This window comes from Pseudorca crassidens, chromosome 11 (assembly GCF_039906515.1).
Source record: "Pseudorca crassidens isolate mPseCra1 chromosome 11, mPseCra1.hap1, whole genome shotgun sequence".
In the NCBI taxonomy this organism is placed as follows: Eukaryota; Metazoa; Chordata; class Mammalia; order Artiodactyla; family Delphinidae; genus Pseudorca; species Pseudorca crassidens.
The window spans coordinates 79,386,175-79,407,960 of record NC_090306.1 but is presented as its reverse complement, the minus strand read 5'-3'; the positions used below and the strand labels follow the sequence as shown (position 1 = coordinate 79,407,960).

At 36.9% G+C, this 21,786-nt stretch overlaps 1 protein-coding gene across 9 annotated transcripts in view; it reads right to left on the bottom strand.

Annotated features, from left to right (window-relative positions):
* MRPL42 (mitochondrial ribosomal protein L42) overlaps positions 1–21,786 on the bottom strand; it is a 66,016-nt gene that overhangs the window by 40,873 nt on the left and 3,357 nt on the right. For 3 of the 9 annotated variants that reach the window (XR_010932524.1, XM_067697532.1, XM_067697531.1), the window contains exons 3-5: positions 19,133–19,196; positions 17,852–17,936; positions 11,857–12,020 (exon numbers count right to left, since the gene is read on the bottom strand). Coding sequence is in view for 7 of the 9 variants with exons in the window: in XM_067697532.1 (XP_067553633.1) it covers positions 11,857–12,020; positions 17,852–17,936; positions 19,133–19,196 (313 nt within the window). In the remaining 2 variants the exon portion in view is untranslated. Of the gene's footprint in view, positions 1–844; positions 864–6,841; positions 7,001–11,856; positions 12,021–17,851; positions 17,937–19,132; positions 19,197–21,786 lie in introns of those variants that run through there. The other 6 variants (XM_067697529.1, XM_067697528.1, XM_067697534.1 and 3 more) reach the window with 3 other exon arrangements.

The window sequence follows — 21,786 nt, the reverse complement described above, 5'->3', positions numbered from 1 at the left end:
ACACAGATGCTGGCAAGTGAAGCACTGATATGTCCTGCTTCCTGAGTACTGGCAACACTAGAGGCCAACAGGAGATACCTCAGGGGTTGCCAAGAAGGGCAAAACAACTCAGAATCATGTCCCCAGCAACTATTTACAGAGGAGCTACCTAATGCAAATTGCTACAGGAATACAAAAAAATTGATTTGCATAAGGAGCACCTTTCAAAGAATATGTTCGAAGCCCCATTACTTCAGGTAAATTATAATGTAGTGGCTAAGTTAGTTTAATTTGTTTTCATCACCTGTAATATCATCAAACAGGAAGTAGCAGGAGCCTCATGGTTACAGATGCTATTTTTTTAAACCAACCTTTGCACAACTGAATATAAAAATAGTCATTCAGGCAAAGGCAGAGAGCAGGGAACTAAAAGTTCAATTTAACCTCAAGCCCAATGTCCTGGATTTCCTCACCACTAATCTCTCACACTAAAAATTCAAATAGTTCTAGTATCCAGTTTCAGTATAAAGCCTAAATCTAAGAAGACTCTTTGAATTGCCATCCTAAAGCAAACAGGATCACCAGGATTAGGAAACAGTAATATCCAAATCATAAATTTAGTGGTAACAATTTTAACCTTCGATCTCCAGACTTGAGATAATCTAATCTCCAGTGCTTATTGCCTACTAGACTATTTCAGCATCAATTCTGTATAGTCATACTACATATACTCTCAGTCCACCCCACCCTGGGTGAGGCCAATAATTAAATGCAGGTAGGTTTGGGATTGGATGAGGTGGGCAACACCCTGGGATCATAAAGCCTCTGCTGACCTTGATTCAGAATTTGATAATGAAGAACATCTTAATCCACAGGTGACCTACCTAGATAAAATGGAAATTAGATAAATCCACATGACTTGATAGCTGAACTCTGGGAATAAAACTTCCAAGAATCACTGGGAAATTTACCAGCAGACCAACCCAAAGACTAGCATAAAGTATGGTCTCAAAGAAAAACTGAACACCTTCAAGAAGCTGTGAAGATAATTAGGTAAGATAATATTCCATCAGACAGTAACTTAACACACATACATTGTATTAAAGATATTGTATTAGAGGTCTTCTGGTAAACTACAAAACAGAAGCTGCATCCCTGATAAAGACAGAATAATTGAGAGCAAACGATGAAAACAAAAAATTACCCACAAATATAACATTAACAGATCTCTAATAACAGATATCTAATATAGTTGCATATAGTTATGCTAATAGGGGTGGTAGCTATTCAAAGTGACTATAATCAAATTAAATTTCATGAAAAAAGTGAGCTAAGGGCAAATGGCAGAGGAAGAGTGAAAAGTCCTGAAAATCAAAACAGAATGCACTTAAGATGACTTGACACTGAAATGAGAAGTCACATTGGATAAAAAAGCAAAATCCAACTATATTCTATTCATTAAAAAAGACCCACTTTAAACTTAAAAATTTTTACACAACAAAGGAAACCATAGGGCTTCCCTGGTGGCGCAGTGGTTGAGAGTCCGCCTGCCGATGCAGGGGACACGGGTTCATGCCCCGGTCCAGGAAGATCCCACATGCTGCAGAGCAACTAAGCCCATGCACCACAACTACTGAGCTTGCATGCCGCAACTACTGAAGCCCGCGTGCCTAGAGCCTGTGCCCTGCAAGAGAAGCTACCGCAATGAGAAGCCTGCATGCAACAAAGAGTAGCTAGTCCCGGCTCACCGCAACTAGAGAAAGCCCACACGCAGCAACGAAGACCTAACTCAGCCAAAAATAAATAAATAAATAAAATTTATTTAAAAAAAAAAAAAGAAGACCCATACTGAACATCATAGTTAATGTTTAGATGATTTTTTTTAATTAATTAATTTACTTTTGGCTGCTTTTTAATATGTTCCTAGGAGTTTTCTGCATAGATGATCATGCCATCATTGAATAAAGACAATTTTACTTCTCCTTTTACAATCTGAATGCTTTTTATTTCTTTCTCTTGTCCTATTGCACTGCTTAGGACCTTTAGTATACTGTTGAGTATAAGTGTTGAGTGTGGACATCATTGCCCTTTTCCCAGTTTTAGTGGGTCTTTAAACATTAAGTATGGGCTTCCCTGCTGGCACAGTGGCTAAGAATCCACCTGCCAATGCAGGGGACATGGGTTTGAGCCCTAGTCCAAGAAGCCAAAGCAATCTTGAGGGAAAAAAACGGAGCTGGAGCAATCAGCCTCCCGGACTTTATACTACAAAGCTACAGTAATCAAGACAATATGGTACTGGCACAAAAAAAGAAATATAGATCAATGGAACAGGATAGAAAGTCCAAAGATAAACCCACACACCTATGGTCAACTAATCTATGACAAAGGAGGCAAGGACATACAATGGAGAAAAGACAGTCTCTTCAATAAGTGGTGCTGGGGAAACTGGACAGCTACATGTAAAAGAATGAAATTAGAACACTCCCTAACACCATACACAAAAGTAAACTCAAAATGGATTAAAGACCTAAATGTAAGGCCAGACACTATAAAACTCTTAGAGGAAAACACAGGAAGAACACTCTTTGACATAAATCACAGCAAGATCTTTTCTGACCCACCTCCTAGATTAATGGAAATAAAAAGAAAAATAAACAAATGGGACCTAATGAAACTCAAAAACTTTTGCACAGCAAAGGAAACTATAAACAAGATGAAAAGACAACCCTCAGAATGGGAGAAAATATTTACAAACAAATCAACGGACAAAGGATTCATCTCCAAAATATATAAACAGCTCATGCAGCTCAATATTAAAAAACCAAAAAACCAAATCAAAAAATGGGCAGAAGGGGCTTCCCTGGTGGCGCAGTGGTTAAGAATCTGCCTGCCAATGCAGGGGACACAGGTTCGAGCCCTGGTCCAGGAAGATCCCACATGCCGTGGAGCAACTAAGCCTGTGCGCCACAACTACTGAGCCTCCGTTCTAAAGTCCACAAGCCACAACTACTGACACCAAGTGCCAAAACTACTGCAGCTCTCACGGCTAGAGCCCATGCTCTGCAACAAGAGAAGCCACTACAGTGAGAAACCCGCCCACTGCAACAAAGAGTAGTCCCTGCTCACCGCAACTAAAGAAAGCCTGCGTGCAGCAACAAAGACCCAACACAGCCAAACTAAATAAATTAAAAAAAAAAAAAAGGGCAAAAGACCTAAATAGACATTTCTCCAGGGAAGACATACAGATGGCCAAGAGGCACATGAAAAGTTACTCAACATCACTAATGGCTAGAGAAATGCAAATCAAAACTACAATGAGGTATCACCTCACACCAGTTACAATGGGCATCATCAGAAAATCTACAAACAACAAATGCTGGAGAGGGTGTGGAGAAAAGAGAACCCTCTTGCACTGTTGGTGGGAATGTAAATTGATACAGCCACTATGGAGAATAGTATGGAGGTTCCTTCAGTAACTAAAAATAGAGTTATCATATGACCCAGCAATCCCACTACTGGGCATATGCCCAGAGAAAACCATAATTCAAAAAGACACATGCACCCCAGCGTTCACTGCAGCACTATTTGCAATAGCCAGGGCATGGAAGCAACGTAAATGCCCATCGACAGACGAATGGATAAAGAAGGTGTGGTACATATGTACAACGGAATATTACTCAGCCATAAAAAGGAACAAAACTGGGTCATTTGTAGAGATGTGGATGGATCTAGAGACTGTCAATACAGAGTGAAGTGAGTCAGAAAGAGAAAAACAAAAATCGTATATTAATGCATATATGTGGAATCTAGAAAAATGGTACCGATGAGCCGGTCTGCAAGGCAGAAATAGAGACACAGATGTGGAGAACAAACGTACGGACACCAAGGGGGGAAAGCGGGGGCGGGTGGGGGGGTGGTGGGATGAATTGGGAGATTGAGATTGACAATATATACACTAATATGTATAAAATAGGTAACTAATAAGAACCTGCTGTATAAAAAAAATAAATTGAAAAAAAAAAAGCTACTAGAATTATCTCAAGATCACAGGATACAATGTCAATATACAAGAATCCACTGTATTTCTACATATGAATAATAATCCACTGAAAATTTAAATTAAAAATACTATTTACAATAGCATAAAGAATACAAAATGTTTGGGATAAATTTAACAAAAAATGTACAATATTCATACACTGCAAACTATGAAACACAAGTGATATTTTTTAAAAGACCTAAATAATGGAGAAATATACTATTTTAATTGATGGGACGATTCAATACTGTTAAGACATCAATTCTCCTGAAATTGATCTAGAGACTGAATGCAATCTCCTTCAAAATCCCTGCAGGCTTTTTGTAGAAACGGATAAGCTGATTCTAAAAGTTGTAAGAAAATGCAAAAGACCTATGACTGCTAAGACAATTTTTTAAAAAAGAACAAAATTAGAAGACTTACTCTACCTGGTTTCAAGACTTTAGTTATAATAGCCCAAACTGTGTGGTATTCCAAAGACGAACATATATTAATGGAACAAAATAGAGTCCAGGACCCACATATATGGTTTCAATAAGGGTGTTAGGGCAATTTAATGGGGAAAGATAATACTTTCAACTAGTGGTGTTGGGACAATTGGATATACATAAGCAAAAAAGAAAAAGATCCCCAACCTATGCCTCACACCATACATAAAAATTAAAACTTTGGGAAGAAAACATAGGAGAAAGTCTTAGTGACCTTAGGTTAGGCAAAGATTTTTTAAGTAGGATGCAAAAAGTCTGAAAAATTTGTAAACTGAACTTCACCAAAATTTAAAAACTTCTGATCTTCAAAATACACTATTAAGGACATAAAAAAGCAAGCCACAGACAGGGAGAAAATACTTGCAAAACATTTGTCCCATAAAGGACTTTGATCCACAAGTTTTACACCTTAATAAGAAAACCAATCTGCTTTTTAAAAAACAGGCAAAAGATTTGTACAGATACTTAACCAAGTAACAAAAAAAACCAAAAAACAAATGTATGCATTGCCAATAAGCACATGAAAAGATGCTCAAAATGATTAGTAATTCATTAGGGCAACATAAATTAAAACCACAATGAAATACTACTACTCACCCAACAGAATGATTGAAATTTTAAAAACTGATGATATCAAGTGTTGGGAAGGATGTAGAGCAACTAGAACTCTCACACTGCTAAGTGGGAATGTAAAATGGTTCAGCCACTTTAACTGTGGCTCATGAATTTAAACATGTCCTTATCACATGACCAAGTAATCCTACCCTTAGATATTTACTGAAGAGAAATAAAAACATGTCCATACAATGACTTGTACTTGAATGTTTATGCAGCTTTATTTACAGCCAACAAACTGGAAAGAACCCAAAATGTCCAACTGGTTAATAAACAAACTGTGGTCTATCCATACAAGGGAATACTACTCAGAGTAAAAAGGGACAAACTACTGGTATACACAACAACATGGATGAATCTTGAAAGCATTGTACATAGTGAAATAAGTGAGACACAAAAGGTTATGTACTGTATAATTCCATTTACATGAAATTCTAGAAAGGGTAAAACATGAAATTCTAGAAATCCATGAAATTCTAGAAAGTGATAGAAAGCAGAGAAGTAATTGCCCAGGGTGAGGGTTATAGGAAGGGAACTGACTGCAAAAGGGCATGGAAGAACTTTCTGGCGTTATGAGACTAGTCTATATTTATGATTGTAGTACTGATTATGAAACGTAGCAGGATGCTATGGTCCTTGCCCCCCATGTCCTCAGCCTGCCTTATGTCTGTGGAAAAACTTTAGCCAATGAATAAGTTTAATCAGAGAAGTGAGAAAATGCATAAACAAAGGAAAACAGCCCAACAAGACTAACAGCCCAACAAGACAAGTTTAGTCATTAAGCATAGTCTAGGACCTTTAGTTCCTCTTCAAGGGATGTAGATAATATTCTGAGCTGTATCCTGTGAGCTGTCTTATAGATACTGAAACCCCCACCAGGAGGAAGAAGTTAATTAGATGATGACCAGACTGTAGCCATGACATAAGCTGCCACAATTCCGAGAGCTGGACTCAAAGAAATGGGAACAAACCAACCCTGGAACTGAAGATTAACTGTACTTAAAACAATCAAAATGATGCTGGCCAGACCACTGATAACCAATTTCAAGATGGCTGTCAGAGCTGACTGTGCTGTTTCTGCATCTAGCTCCCTCCCTCTGTCTATAAAAGCTTTTGCCCACTAATAGTCAGTGGGGGGCTCAGCCTTTGGACAGGCAGCAGTAAACCACCCCCACCTTGGGTGCCAGCCTCCAAAATAAAGCAAACTTTCCTTTCCACCAACCTTGCCTCTTTATTGGCTTTTGAGTGGCAAGTAGCTGGACCCCCATTTTCGGTAACAATTATACAACTGTATACATTTGTTAAAACGCATCGAACTGTGTACTTAAACTGGTGAATGCTTTACTTAAAACATTTGTCAAAACTCATGAAGTTGTATCCAACGCAGCCAAAAATAAATAAAATAAATAAATTAAAAAAAAAAAAAAAAAGGGCTTCCCTGGTGGCACAGTGGTTAAGAATCCACCTGCCAATGCAGGGGACACGGGTTCGAGCCCTGGCCTGGGCAGATCCCACATGCTGCGGAGCAACTAAGCCCGTGCGCCACAACTACTGAAGCCTGCGCGCCATGCTCCGCAATAAGAGAAGCCACTGCAATGCGAAGCCCGCGCGCCGCAACAAAAACCCAACGCAGACAAAAATAAAATTTAAAAAAAAAAAACAAAAACCCTCATGAAGTTGTATACTTAAAACTGGTAAATTTGAAGTATGTAAATTATACCTCAAAAGAGCCTAGTTGGGCTTCCCCGGTGGCGCAGTGGTTGAGAGTCCGCCTGCCGATGCAGGGGACACGGGTTCGTGCCCCGGTCCGGGAGGATCCCACATGCTGCAGAGTGGCTGGGCCCGTGAGCCATGGCCGCTGAGCCTGTGCGTCCGGAGCCTGTGCCCGCAGCGGGAGAGGCCACAACAGTGAGAGGCCCGCGTACCGCAAAAAAAAAAAAAAAAAAAGAGCCTAGTTAAGAAAAGATGCTTCAGGGAGTTCCCTGGTGGTCTAGTGGTTAGGATTTGGCACTTTCACTGCCATGGCCCAGGTTCAGTCCCTGGTCGGGGAACTGAGATGCCACAAGCCAAGTGGCACAGTCAAAAAAAAAAAAAAAAAAGATGCTTCTAAAAGAATAAGAGAAAAACTATGAGTAGGAGACAATGTTAATAATTATCATTACCACATTATTACTGTACATATACTGTATGCCAGGTGCTTAACTTAAATGATTATATTTTATCTCAAAACCACCAAGTAAATTAGGCATTATTATTTCTACTTTCTTTAATAGATAATAAGATTGAATAACTAGCTAGTAAGTAGCAGAGACAAGATGATTTGAGTCAGTCTGGCCTCTTTAACAAAAACTTGTACTCTCAGAAAAGTGTTCTACTTTATTGGAGTTCAAAAAGCACAAAACTGAGTATAATATGAGGTTGGGCTATTCACAAAGGTAGAGTTTAACAGTGTTCATCTATGGGGAATAGGGCATTAGTAGGTATAAAAAAGATTTTTATTTTATACTTTAAATACTTCTGAATTGTTTAAAAATATTTCTTAAACAAGCATTTTATACCTTTCAGTAACATATTTAAAAAGATGTTATAGGGGGCTTCTCTGGTGGCGCAGTGGTTAAGAATCTGCCTGCCAATGCAGGGGACACGGGTTCTGTCCCTGGTCTGGGAAGATCCCACATGCCACGGAGCAACTAAGCCCGTGAGCCACAACTACTGAGCCTGCACTCTGGAGCCTGCAAGCCACAACTACTGAGCCCATGTGCCACAACTACTGAAGCCCATGCACCTACAGCCCGTGCTTCACAACAAGAGAAGCCACCGCAATAAGAAGACCAAGCATCGGAACGAAGAGTAGCCCCTGCTGGCTGCAACTAGAGAAGGCCCGCGTACAGCAACAAAGACCCAATGCAACCAAAAATAAATTTTAAAAAATGTTTAAAAAGATGTTATATATCTCTAATTATTAAATTCATAATGGGTCCCATTCTTCTGTTATAAATCTAAAATTGTGAAATATTTAGTAAAACATCCTTCTATATACTGCCTGATGTTTAAGAGGTGCTAACATCTAGAAACCAACATTTGAAATGGCTTACATTAATCCAAAATATATATGTAGCTACCAAATAAATACTTGTTGAGTATCAGTAATCACACATTAGCTTATTTAAAATTTTGAAAGACGATGCATCACAAGGATAATGCCTACAGGTTAAAATTTTCCTTATACACATAAGCTAGCATCTAGAGTTTTCCTGTTGAACTCTTTATTAGGAGAGACACTGGGATAATCAATTGTATCTAATTAAAGTCTGCTTATAACTGAAAGTGCCTAGAAATCCTGATGCAAGAAGACATACCATAGAGATTAAATTAATTAGCAGTCAAAGCTAATTAGCACTAATAAGATTAAATAAGTAATAAGATTAAACATAGGTGGGGTACTAGACAAAAATGTCTGGAGATAACATGTTTGGTTTTAAGACTCCCCAATGGTCTTCTTGCCTTCAGTCTTGCCCCCTTTACGTTACACATCTACAGAGGATTTTCATAACTTCAGCGATTTAGTTATGAACAAAAGATGGCAAAAAAACTGCAGCAACATGAAACATGCAGGAAAGAAACAGGTACTGAAATCCATTATAGAAAAATTTCAAGGTGGGGCTTGAACTAAAGTATCTACCTAATAGGACAGAAATAAAAGATAAACATGAACAATGTTATGAATCCTGGAAAGAAATCTTAGAATACAGCAGTGATTTAGATACGGGGCTATATAATGGCTTGCTAATTTGTTTTCCCATAACCTAACTTACAATTACAAAGAGGGAATGCATAAACAAAGTGGATACAAAATAAGAAAGAAAAATCAAGGAAGGGGACATAAAACAGATGCAGAAATTGAAAGACATTATGGTGGTCAAGAGATGAATGGATAAGGAAGATGTGATAAATACATACAATGGAATATTACTCAGCCATAAAAAAGAACGGAATTCTGCCATTTGCAGTGACATAGATGGACCTAGATAGTATTATATATTTTTTTAAAACTTTAGTTTTATTTATCTATTTATTTTTGGCCACGCAGCGTGGCTTGCGGGATCCTAGTTCCTGACCAGGGATTGAAATTATGCCCTCGGCAGTGAAAGCGTGAAGTCCTAACCACTGGACCACCAGGGGATTCCCAGTATTAAGTTTAGTGAAACAAGTCAGAGAAAGACAAATACTCTATGTTATCACTTACATGTGAAATCTAAAAAGTAAAACAAACAAATGTACATAACAAAACAGAAACAGAAGACTCACATATATAGCAAACAAACTAGTGGTTTCCAGTGGGGAGAGAAAAGGGGAAGGGGCAAGATACAGGTATGGGATTAAGAAACACAAACTGCTATGTATAAAATAAATAAAAAGGATATATTGCACAACACAGCAAAATATAGCCATTATTTTCTATTAACTTTAAATGGAGTATAATCTATAAAAATATTCAATCACTATGTTGTACACTAATAATGTAACATTGTAGGTTGACTGTACTTCGACAAATAAATAAAAACAAATATTGTTTTACCTTAAAAAAAAAAAAAGGCTCTACAGGAGAGTTCCCTGGTGGCACAGTGGTTAAGAATCTGCGTGCCAATGCAGGGGACACGGGTTCGAGCCCTGGTCTGGGAAGATCCCACATGCCGTGGAGCAACTAAGCCCGTGGGCCACAACTACTGAGCCTGTGCTCTAGAGCCCATGTGCTACAACTACTGAGCCCGTGCGCCTAGAGCCCGTGCTCCACAACAAGAGAAACCACCACAATGAGAAGCCCGCTCCCGTTTGCCACAACTAGAGAAAGCCCGCATGCAGCGACGAAGACCCAAAACAGACAAAAACAAATACATAAAATAAATAAATTTATTTAAAAAAAAAAAAAGGCACTACAGTGGTCAAAAAAAATCACAGATTTTTTCCTTGGGAAATTGATACAGAAATATCACTTCTATTACAGGAAGATTATTAAGGGAGGGGCTTTTTTAAGACAGGAAAAGAAGAGTTGTGTTTTGTTATAATGAATTTAAAACTTTGGACAGTTATCTAGTTAGTAATATTCTAAGAACAATGACATTGGGAATAAGGCTGAGGAAATTAAAAAATGTATAATGGAGCAGGTTGCATGTCATCTATATAATGAATGTAATTGAAGCTCTCAGAACAAATTTTAGCAAGACATGGAGTATAAGGCAGAGCCCTGAGGAATCTCTACTGTAACTACAGATAAGGGAGAAAGTACCTTCTAAAGAGAAACTAAAAAAGTAAACCAAGCTCCAGGTCCATACATGCCCCTGCTTTCAGAACTGCTCCCCACCAGATGATCCAGAGTCTTCAGACTCAACATAACCAACAATAGGTTCATCTTCCTCACTCTCTACTGTTTCCCCACTTGTATGAGTGGCACCACCATCCACCTGAACACCTCTGTCAGAAACTTGAGAGGTCTCCTATCTCTCTAACTTTCCCCCTTTCTGTTCCCGTTGCTAGTCCTTTCATGTAGATCTTCAACAAATTTCACCTGGACTATTTTAACAGTTTCATAGCAAGTCCCTCTGACTCCAATCTTTCCACGTATCACCTTATCCCAAATACAGAACCTACTGAAGGATCTCCTAATGCATAAACTTTAGGGATGTCAGTTTGATTCTTAGAATTTGGCAATGAAAATAAAACCTAAACTCCTCAGCACGACACAAAATCCTTCATAAGACCCTTCTTACATTCCCTCCTCATATTCTGGGTCCCATCCAAACTGAACTACTTGCAGTTTCCCCAGCTTACTCTATGACATACTGTTCTCAGCCTGTGAAGCCTTTTCCCCATTCTGCATGGCTAGCTCCTAACCATCCTTCAAATGTCAATCTCTTGATTTGTTTATTTACTCTACTATCTTCCTTCCTTGACTATTAACAACTTACAAACAACGATTGTGTTTCTGATCACCCATCACTTCAAGCAGCTCAATGATTGCATATTCATTAATTCCATAAGCATGTCCTGCCATAAATGTGCCAGCCCAGTGCTAGTTACTGGGTGAGTAAAAGCAAAGTGAATAAAACAAGTGAATAAAAACAAAGTTTGCTCAAACAAACAATTTTAAAAAGCCACTTCTTAGTTTTAGTTTCTTAGTTTAGTAGGGAATAAAATAGATATGAAAGAAATAAGAATCAAAAGAAGTAAACAAATTAAAGCCAGAATTAGATACGAGGTAAGAATCAATGTAACAAAATGTGAGTACTGGGAAACAGAGGGGCAACTGTAGTTCCTAAAGGAACTGAGAAATATATATACTTCCCAATCATTTGCTGTACCCCAATTTTTTCTGCAATAACTCAAAATCTGTTAAATAAATGGATAGAGGGCTGAGGACAAGATCAAGTATTCATCAAGAAGATGAATAAAAACAATACATAAAACGACTACATCACGGAATGGAAAAATTTTCAAGAACTCTTGCAAAATTCCCTGAAAGCTTTGGTTAAACTCCCCCACTAAAATAAAGGAAAAGAAGTACTATTTCATTTTAGTTATATATATGTAGATTTAAAAATACAATTTAATAGGTGATATACTGGGTGTTAATTCCTTCATGCAAAGTACAACCTCAGAAGTTTGTTAATAGAAGTAAAGTTATGTATTTCTGTAGGGTTCAGTGAGAGTTGAAGAAGAAAAGAAAATAGAACTTACTGTCCACGAGGATACCAACGGTGCTTAGTAGTAAAGAACATTTTGCTAAGTTGTTCTATCATGGGTCCTTGCTCTAAGTATTCACCTTTTTCTTCTAATCTGGTTTTCAGCACTAGATCATGTGTTTCTTCATTATTCTGCACAGGATCTGGCCGAGGGATAGGCTGCAAAATAATCAGCAATGAACAAATCAAAATGTAGGAATGTTAGCCAGCATCTGATTGAGTTTACAATAAAATAATTACCACACTGAGTACTTCATTATCGTACCTAAAGGTGGGTAAATAAGTCATCAGAACAGTTTCACTTAGCTGTACTATTCATTAAAGAATCAGAATTTTTTTTTTGGCCGCACCAGGCAGGATCTTAGTTCCCTGACCAGGGATCGAACCCATGCCCCCTGCAGTGGAAGAACAGAGTCCTAACCACTGGATTGTCAGGGAATTCCCCAGAAATATTTTTCTTCTCATATCAAGTTTTGGGTTCCCTTTCCAATAATAAAGTTCTTAAAGTTATTTTCCCCCAATAATAAAACATATTTTAGTTTCTATTTCTCAAAACTATAAATTGTGCCCATTATTTTTTAACTTAAAAGTTTAATCTCTACCTTGCATACCATTAAAGTGAGATACAATGAAAAACCTCTAATAGAAAATGACATTTCTTATATCCAAAAGAAGCAGGAAATTTTTCAATGTTTTCATTTTAGGTACCTGAAATGCCATCAAATGATGCTTTATGGTAATTCGAGTAGTTTTTTCCCCCAAAGACATTAATTACTAAAAAAAATCTCATCTCCTCCCAACACATGTGTGATATAACATATGCCCATCAGCAACGCTGGCTGACTAAAGCCCTTAAAAATCAGTATCTTGGAAAGTCAAGCTACCTATATTTTAAATATTAAGTGATAACATATGTAACACAAGACTGTAACATTGCCTTGCTTTACAAATACCATAGATATGTATTACAACACAATGAAAACCTAAATTTACCATCAAAAAAGAAACAATTCAAACACAGATGTCTTCTTTACATTCACACACTATTAACGACAACTGCTACATTCTACCACTGTACTGAATGTTACAGCATAGACTCATATTTATTTAGTTTATGTACAGGAAAAACTGAAACCTCTTTAAAAGGCAATATATAAGTACATGATGGTGGCACAACTGACTAAGTACTATAGAGATGCAAATTAACAAAGATATTAGTGAGAAATAGAACAGGAGCCAAGTCAGAGCCTTGTCACAGAGTGCAGAATGAATTCTAGAAGGAATAACAAACATTATACATAAAGCAAAGTAGGTAAAAACATACAATAAGCAGGTGACCTTAAAAAATGGATCTTGAGAAATCAGATTATGAAAAGCTTTCAAAGTTAGATTTAAGTGTAACAATTTCCTTTAAGTAGGAATAAGGAACCACTTCCTTAGTGTGAGAGGGAATAAGGAGAAAGTATAATGAAGAGGTTAAGAATTGGGCTTTGGTCAATAACTACTATCTCTGTGACCTTGGAATAGTTATTTAAGCTCTTAATCTCCCTTTTGTAAAATCTAAGGAGTAATTACCTACCTAATAAGGGTTTGATGAGGATTAAGTGAAATAATAACATGCTGAGCTGTCCCTTGTACTCTTTGAGTTCAATAATGGTAGGTAGCTGTTAACATTTATTTTAAGGCCTCAAACAGGAAAACAGTGATATAAATTTATTTTAAAAAAAGTGCTCCTTAGACATTTTAAGTCATTTTATATGATCATCTCTTACATGTAGAATGAAATATTAATATTTGTGTCTTTGCAAGTTACTATCAGACCCTGAGGTATACTAGCAAATGCTAGATTAGAGCCTATAGTTTTCTCTTTTAGGTTACTACACTTGTTGCTAAAGGTCAAATGTTTTAACTATTATCAAACAGTTATTTTCAAGTGTTAATAAAAGTTCATTGTCTCTCTTCCTATTCCCAACAGGCTCAATTCTAATATATAACAAATTCTCTCTGCTTTGTATTTCTTTTCCAGGCACACAGATAAAAGACATTGGAATTAATGGCTTCTTAGAAGTCTAAACCAAAAGCCTCTGCAGACTCAGAACTGATTTTTAGGTTGTATTTGATCTCCTTGATCAAACTTCAAAGAAAGGGTACATGAATATTTCAGTAAAAAGTAAAAACTAAAATAAAACTGAATGTCAACTTTAAAAAAAAACATTCAGAACTGTCATCCTGAATTTCCCTTGTTTTTCTTAATAATTTTCAAATTTGACTTTTGAAAATTTCCACTAAATCAACCACTAAAAAGAATTTTGAGTACTTACATTTTTACTTTATTTTTCCAAATCATTATTTTTTGCCCCTGGTTTAAAATCTTTATCTTCCTAAACTAGAAATCCTAAATTCTAGAAAAATATTTTTAGTTTTAATAAAACACATACCTGGCTGAAACAGAAAGAAGGATCTTTTTACCTGGATCCATGGAAAATAATCAACATCTTTTAGATTCAAATGTAAATTACCAGAAAACCAAAGATACAAATCATCTTAACTTTCCTAAAGCCAGTGTCAGTAGGTATTTCTACTTATGACCAGGATCTCTGTATGCAATATGCTTTCCAGGACCTAGAGCATGAAAGGGCTCACTAGAGTTGCAGCTACTTCCTTGAGAAAAGAAGAAAATCAAATCTAAATTTTAAGTCACCTTTAAATATAGTTATTTAATGTTGTATACTATCTTCATGAAATTTGTAAATCTGGATTCAAAAGGAACATATTTTAACAGTAACATGTTTTCGAGAATGTTTCTTATTGTAAATAAAGTCCAATCTATAATTTATTACTTTAGAAGCAAAAAATTTCCATGCTTCTCCATGTAAATATCTCTTAGCCTTAAAACAGAAAACCCTTAAGCATGAAGAGAGAGGGCCAAATTTATTTATTTAATCAACAATATTTATTGTGCACCTACCAAGTACAGGTATTATTCCAGGTGCTAGCAGGGAACAAAACAGACAAGGCCCTGTCCTCATGGAGCTTACATTTTAATGGAGGGAGACAGACAGAAAAGCAAGAAAATATCCAGTGTGCCAGAAATGATAAATGCTATTAAGAAAAGCAAAGCAAAGTGAAGGACAATAGGGATTCCAGGGGCAGGGGTACTATTTTAAATGTAGTGGCAAGGAGGGTCTCTAGGTAACAAATATGGAAAGATCTAAAGGAAAGGGAATAAACTATGAGGATTTCTGGGGGAAAAGCATTCCAGGCAGAGGAAGCAGTAACTACAAAGGCCCTGAGGCAGGAGCTTCCTAAGTACTTACCTTAAAGAACAGCATGGAGGCCAGTGTGGTACCAGTAGAGAGATTAGTGTGAACTGACAGGAGTGATCTCCTAGACTAGAGAGAGGAATACTGAGGACATGGGAGAGGAGACAACTGATACAACAAAGGGAGTTCAACAAAAAAAGAGGCAGGGAGATGGGTATGTATGCAAGGGAGTGATTATGATGATGACCATGGAATCTATGCTGGGTCAAGAAAGAAGTGAGAATGTACAAGATACATGAAGGACTGTGAACAAGTGGTTCGATCAACTGATGCAGATCTTAATGAGGGGATGAATAATTCCTGAAGCTGGGAAACTAGGGGGAGTTGGTAGTAAGCTAGTGGAATTCTTAAAAATCTAGATTGGGAGGAAGGAAGAGGAGTTATTTGTGATTAAAACATCTCTAGGGTACAACCACAGGAGTGGGGGGGGCTCCACTCCCATGCAGAAAAAAGATCAAAAAGTTAAGAGGCTGGGGTAGTAGACAGATCATCTACATGGACACTGAAATAACAAAGAATTAGGACACAGTGTTGGAGAGTGTGAGAGTACATCTAAAATCTTCAAAGAAGAGTGGAGGGATGGGGGCACGTGAGGGTGAGGAGAAGTGAAATGCGTGATGACAGATAACAGCAAAAGAAAAAAGATAAGTAGATGGTATGGTTTAATGATACAAACTACAAAGCTAGAAATTGTTACGGAGGAGGAAAGATGATCTGGATATGACAGTGAAGAGCCACAGGGACACCTATTCCATCTCTATGCTCAGTAGTAAAAGGGTTTAGGAGAGAAAAGCACAACTACTTAAGAGTGCTAGGGAAGCAATGACACCAGGGTACAGCCAAGTTTCTGTTAGAGTCAGAAGGTGAAGGCAACATTCTGGAAGAAGTTAAGGTCATGAGAGATTTTAATGATGATAGTAAGTTCTAAAAGTACAGTGGAAAAGTTTTGAGAGTTGGGAAAGATAGGAAAATCATCAGATTCAGGGATGCAAAGAGCCATATGGGGATGAGAGTTTGGACACTGAGAAATGATCACACAGTCCTGGGCTTCTTAGTATAAACTGCTAAAACAAGGATAAAGCACGCGACCAGAAATATAACAAAAAATAACAATATAGTATGAGCTAGAGGTTTACAGGCCAAAAGTCAGTGACTTACTCCTATTTTCTACACACTGTCCAAAGAAATGAAACAAAAAAGGAATACTGGAATACTGCCTACAGTATCTAGCTAGAATACAAAGCAGGCAGACAAAATGGTGAGGTTTTAAAAAGGGAATACAAACTAGTAAAATAACATTAATTTGTTTTGTCAAACCGGTACTCTGGCCCTAATGATGATTTTTAAAAATAGATATCACTAGATGCATCATGTGACGAATTATTTTCTCCTCAAAAAGCAAATCAAACATTACGAAATATAGCAGAAGAGGGCTTAAAGAAATAAGAGGAAGCTATTCATATATAAAATAATAAAAAGACTTGGGTCAAGTTAAATTATATTAAAAATAAAAACAAAACCTCCTTTATCTAGTGCCTGGCTTTTGAAGATATATGGAAAAAATTAAACTAGGCCAGTTAAAATATATGCCCATGTTGGCCCATTAGAAAAAAAAAACCAGGGGCTTCCCTGGTGGTGCTGTGATTGAGAATCCACCTGCCAATGCAGGAGACGCGGGTTCGAGCTCTGGTCCGGTAAGATCCCACATGCCGCAGAGCAACTAAGCCCGTGCACCACAACTACTGAGCCTGCACTCGAGCCCGTGAGCCACAACTACTGAGCCCGTGAGCCACAACTACTGAGCCCACAAGCCACAACTACTGAAGCCCACACGCCTAGAGCCCATGCTCCGCAACAAGAGAAGCCACCGCCATGAGAAGCCTGCGCACCACAATGAAGAGTGGCCCCCGCTCACCACAACTAGAGAAAAGCCTGTGCGCAGCAACGAAGACCCAATGCAGCCAAAAATAAATAAATTTATTTTTTTTAAAAAAAGCAAAAGAAAAAACTAACCGAAAAAAGAAGAAATTCACCAAACATGAAAAGGATTATCAAAACCAACACAATATAAAAGTTATGTAACAGTACACTAAAATACAAACTTTTCATAATTTATTAGATTGCAATATATAGTAAGTAGTATGGGACAATGTGTTGTTGTTTTTTTTTTGCGGTACGCAGGCCTCTCACTGTTGCGGCCTCTCCCGTTGCGGAGCACAGGCTCCGGACGCGCAGGCTCAGAGGCCATGGCTGACGGGCCTAGCCGCTCCGGGGCATGTGGGATCTTCCCGGACTGGGGCACGAACCCGTGTCCCCTGCATCGGTAGGCGGACTCTCAACCACTGCGCCACCAGGGAAGCCCGGGACAATGTGTTTTTAAAATTTATACTAGGTGTGTTTGATCCCTAGTCAGAAATCTACCAAATTTTAGACCAGAAAACTAATGTTGTAATTGTGTTTAAATGTTTCACTTTGTGTACTGAAAAAAACCTTTAGAGAAAAATGATGAAAAAAAATAAGAGAAAAATCAAAACAGTAAAATAAAAAAGCCAAAAGATCTAAACCAAATAAAGAAAATCAAACAATTCCCTTCTCTTTGGATACTGTAAAGAAGGGTGAATAGTCCAACAACAAATTAAAAATTACAAGAGATTTTCTTATACATACTTTTGTGTGTTCATACGGAATGTCCACAGAAGGGTGATAGCATACTATTGTCCTGCCATCAGATGTCAAAGCAAGCTCTACTTTGCTAAAAAAAAGAATGTTTTAGAAACAGAGTTATACTGTATTCAAGGCAAAATGATTATTAGAGCCAAAATTTGTTAATCACAAATCCCTGAAGAATAAATGCCATCATGTCACTGGACTGGCAAACCAGGTACCCATATTACAGGGGACAACTCATACCATCCCACAAAATATATCAGCTTAACTACCACAACAAACCTTTACTGCATTACCCACTATTTTATCTAAATTATTCTTCAAATTATTTGTTTTGTTAAAGTTACTTGTTTTCTTAACCTTTGGAAGAGACCTTCAAGTTCATTCATCACTATTAATAGAACTTCTTTTCCTTATCTAAAAGCTACCTTCAAAAAGCTGTAAGGAGATTACTTAAATTATTAAAGCCGAAGATCAGCAAAATACATAATCTTCCAGGTAAAGGATCACCTGAATTTCCAATCATAAAGACTGTAGCTGAGCACTTTTTCTAGATCAGCATTTCTCCAAGTGCCTTTGGCATAATGCAAAACACGTCACATAAGACTCAATCTTTTCAGGTTCAAAAGTGCTACCTATTTCCTAGTCTTATTTCATCACTATCTTAATACTTACTAAATTTACAATTAAAACTGGTGTCAAGAGGGAAGAAAATACATTTTTACTAAAATTCACAATGAAAACAATGTAACTTAAGAAAACACGTTGTAGTTTCTGCACATAAGACGCTGCTATAGAGACAAAGGACAATATTTCATTCATATGTTATTCCTAGTTCTTAGCATACTGACTAGAATAAGTACCAAATAAATTGTGGTTGAATTAAATATTTGTAATTTAGGATTATTCAATGTTAACAAAAGATAAGATAAATAACTGCTTAAGCTAATACATATGAACCCTAAGAGAAAACCATAAAAAGTATTCAGTTTTTCCAAAAAGCTAAAGAATACTTCAGGAAGAAAAGACAGCATTTCTATCAGCAAGTCTGTCTTACAACAAATGAAGTATTCAGTGAAACACAATGATAATGATTTTTATTTAAACCATTTATAAGCCCAGACACTGGGTAAATAAGATCACTGAAATAATTTTTAAAAACAAAATTAAAGAAAGAATAATCAGAAAAGAAAGCAGAAAATACCAAAACAAGAAATAAAATTAAATCATTTCAGATAGAGCTAACGAACTTTTTTTTTTCAATTGGATTTCAATACATACCAATTATAGTCATCTGGAAGAGAAGAATACGTAGTTTTATGACAAACACAATATAAGGCTCCATCTGCAAAAACCCCAAACAGTAAGATGGATTTAGTTAATTTGAGCATATGTCCTCACACCAATGTAAAGCTAGTTTTACTCATTCAACCACTATTTACTGTATTCACTATGAAACAGGGCTGTACGTGGAGCTAGGGATTCAACAAGTTAACATCCAGTCCCTGACCTCAAAAAGGGTACAAGTCTGGTGAGAGAGAGACAAGTAAACAATTCCAATATAAAGATAAACCCTGTTAGGAAGGGTAAGCATTGGAAGTGAAAGGGACACACGGACAGATTACAAAACAGGAGTGTACAGGTTCAAGAATGCTTTTCCAGTGGAGATGATGTTTAAGGTGTTCTGAAGGATGATGGAGTAAGCTGGAGTTGTTAGGGGATGAGTACAGTGTTCCTTGCAGAGGGAATAAAAAGTGCCAGGACCAGAGGAAAGAAAGAACATAAAGTTTCTGAGTATTCTAAAAACTTTAGTGTTGGGAATTCCCTGGTGGTCCAGTGGTTAGGACTCAGCACTTTCACTGCTGGGGTCTGGGTTCAATCCCTGCTTGGGGAACTAAGATCCCGCAAGCTGCACGGCTCAGCCAAATAAATAATATAATAAAATAAAAACTTTAGTGTGACTGGAGTGCATAGCTCATAAAGGGCAAGTGCTTAAGTAATGAAATACAAAATAAACTGTTCAAAAACAACTTTTCTTAATCAAAATGCAACACTTCAAAGCATATTTTCCGTTTTTAGAATACCTGCAAATTCAAGAGCCATAACTACTTTTTTTAAAGTTTGTGAAAGTCCCTCTATGTTCAGAGAAATTATGTTCTTTTAAATATAAAGAAAAAATGTAAATGTAGCTCAGTATGGTTAAAAAAAAATTCTGAATATATCTTGGCTAAAACCAAGGATCAACTTCTCTCAACTGAGCCACTTGCTCCTGAGTATGGAATGCCATCCCCACTTTGTTCAAATACCACTCATCTTTCAAGAGTCAAATGCTACCCTTCCATGAAATCCTTTTCCCCCTTCCTGCCCTACATCCCCATCACAGAAAGAGTTGTCTATTTTACATGTCCCACAACCAACACTCCCTATGACATTGCTATACCATCATTGTGTCCTTTTTTTTAATGCATCAGTTATTTATATGTATCAAAGATGTCTAAACAAAGATTTGTAAACTCTCCTTTCCCAAAGGATTGCATATACTTAGAGGTCTAAATATAAATTCTTACTCCAATGCATTAAAAGTACCTTAACAAAATTCATTAGTATCATAAAAGATTACTCAGCAAAATGTCAACCCCAAAATTCTATTGATATAAAGATAACAAAATACAAAGAATTAGAAATATAACCTCATCTTTCAAAAGATTTATTATTTTTCAAATATCTGTGCTAGTACAGAAGAGCATTTATTAAGATAAATCAGAGGGTAATGTAAAAATCATTTACACATATTTTATTTTCTTGTCTGACACTGTTGGGGATCTTCTTAATTATGTATGGATTAATATTAAAAGCAGTTTGTATTCTCTGAATACACCAGCTAAGTGATGTACATGTTTGCTGAAAGAAACAGGGTTGGGTGGCAGAGGCAGGACAGACAGAATCTACCATTCTTAACTAGGCAGGAGGGAAAACTCAAGACAACAGTATTTAGTTCAACAGGAAACTGCAAAATTTGTACTCTGCACTAACCTAGACATTTGTTTGTACCCTCATGACATACATCACATTCTACCACATCATATTCCAGGTATTGTTTCCATAGGTATCTGTTTCAACTACAAGTCTAAATAAGTTCCTTAAGGCCAGGAATCCCACCTTGTTCATTACTGTGTCCCCTATAGTTCCTACTAATAAAGAAGAGATTGTCAAACTGCCTCTAAAATGTTAATTTCTGCATAATTAATACTTGAAAAATGCATCTGACATTTTATCAAGAGAAAAATTCTAGATATGGTTAAGTATCAGAGGTTCTAAATGCATAATTAGAACTGATGCCAAAGTTAACATCAATCAATCCAAATCAACTCAATGTGCCGAAAAGAATTTCAATGAGAGTCAGCTCTCCACAACTCACAGGCTTTTCTTGTTTTACATATATATATTTATACACACACACATTTAATTGCATTTTGACATGATCTATAAAAGCTGATAGTCCCACTTCATTTTCAAATGTTGAATATTTTAAATTACAACAACAAAGAAGGTATAGCAGAAAATATATTGGGAAGACATAGGTTTTGATCATAGGTCTAATTTACCAGATATGCAACTTTGGTTGAGCTTCTGAGGGCAAGAGAACCCAAGTTCCTTCATCTTCAGAAAGAGAATAATGCCACGTGATAGGTAAGTTATAGTAAAATTCAAAGTTGTAAAGACCAAATGACTTAATATGCTTAAAAGCTGTAAAATTCCCACATTGACTGTATATTTTGGAAGGTTTTAAATGTTCCTTCTGGAATACAGGGAGGCCTTTTTATTTGTGCTCACTGAACTTTCCAATCACAGTTTTGCTTTGCCTCTAATCTTAATGTCCTTCCTTTTCATATAAAATATCAATAGTAACAGTAATAATACTTTACCTTCAATAG